The 10,172-nt window shown below is 54.6% G+C and overlaps 1 protein-coding gene across 1 annotated transcript; it reads right to left on the minus strand.

The window, feature by feature from the left end:
* Window positions 1-131: 131 nt before the first annotated feature.
* Atxn7l2 (ataxin 7 like 2) lies at window positions 132-8,864 on the minus strand. Its single transcript, XM_047560569.1, has 11 exons — window positions 8,694-8,864; window positions 6,701-6,766; window positions 6,230-6,334; window positions 5,616-5,826; window positions 5,078-5,364; window positions 4,457-4,539; window positions 3,859-4,112; window positions 2,833-3,031; window positions 2,560-2,681; window positions 1,280-2,075; window positions 132-282 (listed from the first exon to the last, which is right to left on the minus strand). Exons 1-11 carry the CDS (start codon window positions 8,818-8,820, stop codon window positions 268-270), a joined length of 2,265 nt encoding a protein of 754 aa, XP_047416525.1. The 5' UTR covers window positions 8,821-8,864; the 3' UTR covers window positions 132-267.
* Window positions 8,865-10,172: the final 1,308 nt, after the last annotated feature.

The raw sequence follows: 10,172 nt of genomic DNA on the forward strand, positions 1-10,172 counted from the left end.
CCATCTCAGTCTCCTGGGGTGTGGTTGGGGACAGTAAGGATACTCATTTTGCTACATTGTTTTTCTTCCTTTTCTATGTTTCTGTTTTTATATTTTCTTAGCAGCAACAGAACAGGGAGTCAGTCTTGAGGTATTTTAAAGAGGTTTTTTTTTTTTTTTCTTAAAAAAAAATAATATAAAGTTATAAAAAGCGGCAGCAGCCTGGGGCCCGGATCTGGAAGGGAGGAGGTGCTGGCGGCTCCATTGCAGTGGGCAGGCACTTTCTTGTTAATGGGCTTTTGACTGTAGGAAGACAAGAGGCAAGAGACAGGATCAGGGTGGGGGCCTACCAGTTGTCCTACCCAGTGAACTGGGACTACCAAAGGGTTAGCTCTTGATTTCCTTCTGCTGGTCTGGTAAGTCAAACAGAGCAAGGGCAATGCGAATGCCAGTTCAACAGGGGTGGCCTGGAAGTGAGGCTGGAGAACACATATGGACATGTGTGTGCGCGCCACACACACACACACACACACACACACACACACACATTAGGACCACAAGAGCTGTCAAATGTGCTCTCCTATGGGTGTTAAGGGAAGTGAGTATGCATCTGGCCCATGCCTAAACAGGGATAACATCTCCCTGTCCCACCTCCCATGGGACCCCCTTGGCAGAGATCCATGGATAGACCAAAACAGATTATTCCAGAGCTTTCATTAGAAAAGACAAAGAAACCTAGCTGCAGGCTTTCCTAGAAACCCTGGAGAACCTGCCTGTCACTATAGAATCTGGAGGTGGGCACATGTACAAGGTGGGCACTTATGTCTCTGTGGACCTTCAGTTGTGTCCTTGCCCTTCAATGCCCTAACACCTAAAGGAAGAACCAAGGAAGACCTGCCCACCCACCAGGCTGCTCAGCATGTTGGGCCACAGCTCAGGGACCCAAACTCCTTTTCCCTCAGAGGACAGAAGTACTTCCAGGCTCTGGAATGAGGGCCACAGGCAATTCAGAAAGAAATAGCCCTTTGATTACAGCAAAAACAAGAGGAGGTGCGCAGCACGTCCTGAGAATAAGGGAGAGGACTAAGGATAGGGAAACGATCCAGCAAAAGTGAAGGTTGTTTGCTAAGGGCTAACCTACCTCATTGTAAAGTAGATGGCTTAGGAACTCTTCCCCTTTTTTCGCATCCCTGCATGGTCATCTGCCTGGCACCTTCTCCATGTCAGGTACCCATTGTGTTCCCCATCTCAGCCCTCCTGACCCCTCTCTGCCACACTCTCTAGGGAACTGAGCTGGTACCTTCAGTGTAGAGCACTTCTCCTCAAAGGCCAGGGCCGGGCCTGGCTTCTTGCGGCGCACAGAGCAGGCCCCTTCAGAAGGGGCACCAGCCTGACAGTGCTTGGCCTTCACTGGCCGGCAGTAAGTGGCCAGGTTTTTCCGCTTCTTGGCTACCTCTTCCTCAGAGAGGCAGCTGGTTGGCAGGGCTTTGGCTGGGTGTCCAGCTGCTCCCCGGTTCTCCAGCTGAGAAGCCTTGACTGGTGTGGGAAGCTGATGAGGGGAACCCCGACAGTCCAGGGGCCCTGCCCGCTTTACTCTTGGCCCCACAGTCCCATTAAGCCCCATGCCTAGGGCTGTTTTAGTCTTGGCTGAGAGGCCCCGGCAGCCAGAAGGTTTGCCTTTTCCAGTGGGCTCCAGGATACATGTCCGTTTGAAAGTGGTGGGGCCAGGGGATAACTTCCGTTTTCGAGAAGGGGCCTCCACCTCTGCCCCATCCTTGCCTTTGGATGATTTGCTGGCCTTGGAAGGCGGCAGCTTGCTGAAGGATGGGGATGGTGTGTTGGCAGGCAGTGGTGAGGTGATGGCCTGGCTGCCGCCCATGCACTCCGCCTGGCTGCAAGCGGCTGCCACACTGGGGGAGCCTGCAGTGTAGCTGGGGACAAGGCTGTCCTTGGTGGGGGGCGTGGAAACTGGGCAGGCAGGTCTGGGGGGTGGGCCTGGAAGTCGGGGGCAGTTGCCCATAGAGGATGGGCTCAGGGGAGCAGATAAGGGGGAGGTGACAAGGTGGGATGGAGGTTCAACTGCCGGTGGGATCTTCCTGCAGTAAAAAGAGAGCCCCATTGTGACTGCCAAGCAAACAAGAGGGCCTCCCCAACACACACCAGTTTCTCTGCCCCACCTAGAAATGGTCAGCAGAGCCCCAGAGTTGCTGCCATCTGCTGGGAGACACTGGAATTGAGCCTTAGGAAGAAGGCTCAGGGAAATAAGTACTCAAACTGTACATAATATGTGAACTAGTGTGCAGACCCATGAACAACTGCATTTTAAAAGTTTACTTGGGCATCCCCTATCCTAAGTTACCCAAAAGGTACTGTAAGTCATGGCTAAGGGTCTAGATTCAACCTCAGATCACCTACCCATTCATGCCCCGCCAGGTTCCCCATCCCCTTCATGCAAGTCTCCATTTGGGGTCTTCCTGGCAAACAGCCAAGGCACACTAAAGGGCATGTTAAAGATCTGGGTTTCTGAAGTCTTGTACACCAGGGCCTAAGAAAGGGATATTCCAGACCCAAGAAACTCACTTCCACATGTGTGAGCTGAGGTGCCTTTCCAGCATGGAGCTGAGTGCTGAGCAGAACCGGTCCAGCCGGCGGCTAAACACGTAGCATCCTGGGCTCACCAGCCGACTCCCAAAGGTGCAGAACTAGAGACAGAAAAAATATCATGGTTGGTGGGGCCTGAGATACAGGGAGGGCATTTGTACATAAGATCTGACCTCCTCCCCATACTGTGGGCCAGAAGGACTGGCCATCCCCACCCCAGGCCCTACCCCAGGCCCTGCCCCAGGTCCTTACCGCCTGTGGCCGCGGGGGCCGGGTTGCATAATGGCAGTCAGGGGGGAGGTGGAGGTCCTCAGATGTCCCCTCCTCCTCACTCTCCTCGCTGGAGGCCTGGGCCCCACCCCGGGGCAGGGGGAAGGGGAACAGGCCTGGGTCCCCATCACCACCACAGGGACCTTCATCATCCAACTCACTTTCAGAGGAGGCCCGGGACCTGGAAGGGCCAAAGGGGATGTGAGGGCAATGTGATTGGTGTGGGGTCAGGGTGGGGGTGTCCCTGAACCCACCAAGCTCAAAAAGCCAGGGCAGACACCTTGCTGGGCAACCAGAGGAAGAGGGAGGAGTATAAGACGGGAGGGCATGGTAGAGCTCACAGAGTAAGAGACAAGAGCCCAGGGCCACAGCTCCCAGGGGATTCTCTTCCCAGCCCCTTCACTTCCCAGGCCCTGCCTCCTCAGGGGGAAAATCTGCTCCAGATTTGCTTCCTCCAGAAAATCTTCTGAGCTTAACTGCACCCAGCTCTGGTCAGCCCAGTCAACTCTCTCAACCCCCTTCTTGCATCACATATTCCTGTGAGCCTGTCTGGGGGCTGAGCCTGTGTTTTGTGTCTGCCCCTCATGTTACAGGCAAAGAGGCGTGTGTGTCTCCTTCAGCGAGGCAGGCTCTCCCAGGGATCCAGCGCAGCCTCAGCACACGAAGGGGCCAGTGAATGAATACATGATAGGACTGTTTCACCCAGGACCCTGACCCTTTCAGCGCCCCAATGAAAGTTTTGGCCCACTGGAAATAGCTGGGAAAATGTTCCTATCCTGGTATTGGATCTGGCATACCACAGAAAGGCTGGGGTATTGTGGTAGCCTGGGCGAGAAAAGGGGAGTCGCCTACTTCCACCATCATTGCCAGGGGCTTACGTATCCCCCCCACAATCAGGGTGGAGTGAGCACATCTTGCAGGATACTTCCTGCACCTGTCTTCAAGGGTCCCTGGTGCCTTAGGGGCCAAGTATCCCCAGGTGAGGTGGGGGCTGGATCCTGGACATACCTGGGCAGTGCACAGTATGGGTAGGTCTGCTTGGTTCGAGCAGAGAAGGTGCTGCTGGCAGCAGCCACAGCTGCCACAGCCTGGATTGAGGACGAAGACTCCTGGGAGGGGCGCTCAAGTGCTGGCTCCTTGCGCCCTGGGCTCTTCTCCTTGGGAGATTCTCCTTTTCGGGAGTTGGCCTTCAGCTCTGCCACTAGCACATCAAAGTCCTTGGCCCGGCCCTGGACCTCCCGGCGCTGGTGTACGGAGTGGATCTAGAATACAGCAGGGTGGAGGGTGGGAAAGGGGTGTGAGCTGAGCAAGAGTGAAGGGCAGCAGTGTGCTCTGGCCTGGGCAAGCAGAGAAAGAGGAGTATGAGTGTTTTAGGTGTGTTTGTGTGTCCCTGTCTCATTCCCCTATGGGGTCAAAACCCTCCTTTGGGGTCAGGGGACCTGGATGCCACTTCCTGCCTGCTGCTCCCACCTGTACCCACTGGGGGTTGGGGGGGGTTCCTTTCCCCTTCCCAGCCTCATCCCTAGATAACATCTAAACTCCTCTCCTCACCCAGGCCCTGTGTCTGTGCTAGCCTCCCTCTCCATGCAATGGAAATGGGGATTACCTTGCAGGTCAGCAGGCGGGTACAGATCTTTTTGGTCTCTGGATTTATGACCCCACACTGCCTGTTGAGGTCGCACTCCTTCCCTGTGGGAAAAGTGGTTCCAGTGAGCATAAAGGGCATTTCTCGGAAGCCCATGGGAGAATCTGTCCTCTTCCTGCCAGGGGCCTGGGAAAGATCTGACTCTAAGGCAGAAGAGCCTCCAGCCCTCAGGTGTGGGGATCCTCCCATGCAGGGAAATGCTTCAGAGTATTCAGATCTCTGCAGGGTGTGGGACCCATCCCTGTCCCCAGCCTAGGCATTCCTTTTGGAGATTTCAAGCCCAAAGCAGGGCAGCGCATATCAAGAAGCAAAAGCAGCTACAAGAATCTAGATGTAAGAAAGGAGGTAATGATCAGCTGCCAAAGGGGAGGAGAGTAACTTCACCTGCTTGGATATAGGCAAGTGTCCTAGATTAGGAGACCTGGGCTACAGAAGCTTTCCTTGGATCAGGAGGTCAAGAGGTAACAGGGCTCCTGTACTCTATAAGCTATGATGATCAGATCCAGGCATTCCTGACTTCCAACCCATCTGGCCCAGGGACAAAGCAGCCCAAAGGAGCCCCACAAGACCACAACTACTCACGAGCCATCTTGCGGTGGGTTTTGGGGGGCAGCCTGGCCCCACCAGGCTCCTTCTCTGGGGGGCTGCCTTCGGCCCGGTGACTGGAACCCTCACCAGGGATTATCTCGATGCTCTCTCTGCCAGGCGGTTCTTTAGAAGGGAGAGCCATAGGGGTTTTTCCAGGGGAGTCCTTGGGGAGGCTGCCTGGCTGGCTGAGGAAAGCAGAGGGTGGGGCCACCCTGATTCCATGTCCATCGGGCTTCGGGAGACTGGACATCTTCTCCAGATTCACCACAGGCACGAACAGGCTACACGTGGAGAGAGGGTATGGGCTGGGGGGTGGGGAGGATAGGCCTGGGGCCTGGACCCTAGCCCAGAGCCATCTCCTTCCTGGCCCTGGAACTTGGGTGGGCTCCAGGAGGTGTTTAACATGGGAAAAGGGAAGCCCACATTGCCTGGAATATATGGGAGGGAGCTGCAGATAGGGTAGCTGCCTCTACTGGTGTCAACCCCTCCCTGGGTCAGGACTGGTCTTGGGGAGTCTCCAACCTCTTCTTACCAGAGGTTGTCCTTCTGGGTCTTCTCAGGAGGCTGGTGGCTGCGACTCCGGGACCCCTGGCCCTTCTCCCTGGAGGAGGTTTTGGTAGAACCTGGGGCCCTACAAGCTGGGCCCTGACCATTCACTACATGGCATTTCTGAGAGCTGGCAGGGGCTGGAGGTGGGGGTGGGGCCCGGGTATAAAGCTTGCTGAGGGGCCCATGTCTTCTTTCTGTCACCAGGAGGTGGAGAGAGTAATCAAGGTAAGTGGTATCAACTGCCTCCTTCCCCAGCACCCTAACCTCCCCATTGACTCTCATTAGAGAATCTGAGTTTCCATAGCTTAGACTGTGAATTTGCCTCCTTCCCTTTTTCACCTTGAGCCATCAAAACTCAGTATTTTAGATCCAGCTTGATGTGAACCTCTTAACTCCACTGGATGCTAACTATTGTTTGAACAATGAACCCTACAAGCCACCCCCCTCGTCCTTCACAATGCTCTGGAGCTGTCCCCAGGTCCTTCGTATTCCAGAACTGTGCTCCATTACCCCATACGACCTCCCAACTGACCCTGTTCCCTGTTAAGAGTTCCCTGTTCCACCTTCCCCTTAGCTCCTCCCTGGGGCTCCTCTCACCGCAGTGCTTCTGGAAAGCTTGAGGCTTCACCACCTGGCTACAGTGGTTACACACAACCAGATAGAAGTCATCATGGGCAGGGCAGTGCCCGAAGATGGACATGTCTGCAATGACAGAAGCCCTTGTCACTGAGGCTGGGGACCCCAGGGTTCTCCTGTAGGATCTGAAAGTGTTCCCACCCCACCACTGTGAAGGCACTTCGCCTCCCAACTGATGTGACAAGCTTTTTGCTAGATGCTCCCACTTCTAGATTTCAATCTAACCAATCCCAAAGTATATGGGCACCAATCATCTATAACCAGTATCTTCAATGACAGGTCACAGGAGCCAGGGCAACTGACTGACTCAGATCTACAAAATGAGGATCCCCAGACTTGCTGCTTCAAGCAGCTTCCTCCTGGGTGTGGTGGAAGAGGGGAGGGTGGTCCTGTCTGCCCTGAGTTGCAGCCTTAATGTGTGCTGACTCCTACCTTCTTTAATGAGGGTCATAGCATCCAACTTCTTCATGTTTTTGCTACTCTCCTCCAGCTCAGCCCCTGGAGGAAAAACACAGCTCAGAAGTCCACCCCTTCCCAAATCTCTATCTCCTACCCAAGCTGGACCTGCAGCCCAGCACTGAGAATCCCAGTCTCCCTAAAGAGCTCCAGATACTCAGAACCACTAGGAGAATCTTTTAGTAGATCCTTTTCAAATGCCCATTTTTTTCTTCACCTGCTATCTTTGAAATTAGCTAGCTCCACTAAGAAGAATCCAACCACCTCTCTTATGGACCCTTCACTCCAAGGCATGGTTCAGGATTCTACTGCTGACTAGTCAGGTGATTGTGGGTAAATATCTCTTTCTGGGGTTCACTTCCTCACTTAAAACAGAAGATCCTAAATTTTCTTCTGGAAATCTGAGTCCCTCCTTGAGATTTCTCACATGGGTCCTTTCTGTAACTCTGTGGCATCCCAGATATTCTCCCAGGCACCCACCTCCATAAACTCAATTTTGCTCCACCTGAGTTACCACAGCATTATCAACATTATACACAGCTTCTCAGGTCCTGCCCTGAGAAAACGGTCACAGACCAGAGAAACCACTAAGAGAATCTTTCAGTAGATCCTTTGGCATCTTCAAAGTCTCCTTGGTCAGTTACCAAGTCCCTCCCCTTCTTAGAGGGGCTTTGCTCAGGGTTGTCCTTGTACCTCAGTTTCTGGGTTAATGACAAAAACATCTTAGCTGTGCAAAGCAGCTCTTTCCCCATCCCCCTACCTTTCTCCTCCCCCCTCCCTCTTCTACATCCCCTCCCTGTCCCTTGGAAAAAAAAAAAAAATCAATTCTGAGTCACCAAACCCATCTGACTCCATTTCCGGTTCTCAATGCACCCAGACCCTGACAATGGCCCCATCCTTGCCCACCCAGCATGGGCCACTTCCAGGGTGGCCTGTGCTCCCACTTAGGTCTGCTCTCTGATATCCATTAACAGATTTGCCCCTTTCTAAGATGAGAAGAATGTTGACAATCTTATATAATAATGTCTAGTCATAAGGGGTCGTGAGTTAGGCATTCAAGAGACAAGGGGTAGCTCCCACTCTTTTAAATCAGTTAAATCCAAGTGTAGGGAATGATGGATGGAAAGGAACTGGAGTGAGATGTCTCAGTGGAGAACAAGTGTCATTAGAGACCGCTCCATGAGGTTTCCTCCTCCACCCCTTCTCACTTGCAAACTTCTTCAGGGGTGTGATGCCTGCTGTCACCTCCAAAGGCCACGAGGCCAGGTGTTCTCTGGGGCTCAGAAGACAAAGATCAGAAGAAGGGGGTGTAGGCCCACTCACCAAAGGCACTCAAGGGCCTAGAGAAGGTGGGGGTGGGGGGTCAGGGGAAAGAGCCAAGAGGTAGGGCAAGAGACCTGGGAAAGGACAGAGGGCTGAAGGCAGGGATGGATGAACTGAAAGGGAGGGTGTGAGGGAGAATAGATGGATGGATGGACGAACTATGCGGAGGGGGCGGGGGTCCAGGAGGACTACAGCCCGTCAGGCAAACGCCAAAAAGGAGCAGGAGATGTAGGGCAAAAGGCAAAAGAACAAGAGCATGGGGAGGGGGGCACAGAAGTGGGGTGCGTGGGAAACACGTGGAGAGGACTGTTGCGGATGGAGACAGCTGGAGCAGGTGCACGAGGAGCGGAAGCTGGAGGCCAGCAGGCAAGAAGAAAGAAAAAGGCAAGTAAATGTGGCGGCAGGTAGTGGCACCGGCAGAGACAGAGGTGGGCAGGGTGGGCTGAGAGCGGTGAGCCGGCGCTAGGACCCGGAGGCGCGAAGGTAGCGGAGCGGGCGGGCACTAGGACCCGGCGGGTCCTTTGTTTGGGGGGCCGTGGAGCCGGACGGCGGCTCCAGTCGGCGGCTCCCCTCTGCTGGCGGGGGCCCGGAGGGGGGGAGGGGAGATGGTGATGGGGTCCCCGGACTCTAGGGTGGCTGTACTCACCATCAGCCGCAGGCAGGTCGGCCCGCTCCACCCACGAGCTCCAACTCTGTCCCGCGAAGTCATCGAGACTCGGCACCCGCCGCTCCAGAGCGGCCATTGCTGCCGCCGCGCGTTCACGCACCGCCATCACCGCCGCGGACGCGCGCCCGCCCGGCGCCGCCGCCGCGCGGCCCCCTCCCCCCTGCCCCGCCGCGGGCACGCCTCCCCTCTCCCCCTACCTTTCCAGTTCACTCTCTGCGCAAGCACAGCTCAGGTCGCCTGCCCCCTCCGCCTCCTCCTTCCCGCATAGCCTTCTGGGAAATGTAGTTCCGGCGGGGTGCTGTTGCCTACCGAGCTTGCCGCAAGAGCCCTTCCGAAATGCAGGATTGCAGGCGGAATAGAAAAGACCAAAGCCCCAGGATCTCCTCTCCTAAATCTTGTGCACACATTCTCTGTACCACGAGCCACTGTCCCAAGCTCACTACAAACACACCCAACCCCAAACCTCTCTCTGCCCAAGAAGCCCCTCTAAGCAGTGCGTCCGCCAGCTGGTTGGCGCCCCTTCCCCGGCGGGCGACCACGAAGCGACTCCGCTCCCCCGTAGATCGAATAGGGTAGGTGCAGGGAGGTGGGCACTGTGAATCAGAAGGGCAAGGGGAGGGAGTCTGTAGGATGTGCTGAAGGACACAGGGGTTGGTGTGGGGGAGGGCCTCGGCCCCTGTGTAGTTCCTCCTCTGTGGGAAACCCCCGTTGCCCTGATGCAGAGCAGAGGATTGGAGTACCGTTGTCAGGGTTTGGGAGGACCTGGCTGAGCTGATCAAGATCACCTGTCAGGATGACAGAAGGCTATCTCCGAGTCTGAGCCAGCCCCGGATCTAGGGTGGCCCCGAGGCTGCTGGTGTTTGCGGCGTCTTTGCTGATCCGTCTCTCTCCTCCTGAGAACTGCGATCGATACCCTGCACCGCCTCTTCCCAAACCCTGGCTGGACCCTGACTCTATCCATCATTTTAGCTTCTTTTTCTAATGAATATCTTCTCTGCTACAAGGGCTGCTACTGAAGCCTTGGCATAGGGAGATTTCTCGTCAGATTTGTCATTTTCCTTGCTAAGGCCTGGAAAGTACCTTAATCATCCACCTCTTTCTTCTCCGCAGCAGATAACATTTTCTTCCCATTCTCACACAAGAGACAAGTCTTCCATCTCATTAAAAAAGAAATACTAATCCTCTTTTTCCCTTCTGCCCCCCTCCTCACACTTTACCCCATATCGCATCCATATAGCTAAGAGGAAACCAGGTGTGAGAGCAAATAAGTCAAGGTCTATGAATTCAAAAACTCAGACTTTCATCCAGGGAAGGTTTTAAGTACTTCGAAGATAACATTTGAGGGTCTTAACCAGAGCCCCATGGATGATGCCTAGGGGGTCCAGTAACCTGGTGAAATTGAATGTGAAATTGTACTCAAGTGCATTTTTCTAGGGAATGTAAATGTAGAATGCGACT

This window comes from Sciurus carolinensis, chromosome 1, assembly GCF_902686445.1.
Source record: "Sciurus carolinensis chromosome 1, mSciCar1.2, whole genome shotgun sequence".
NCBI lineage: Eukaryota > Metazoa > Chordata > Mammalia > Rodentia > Sciuridae > Sciurus > Sciurus carolinensis.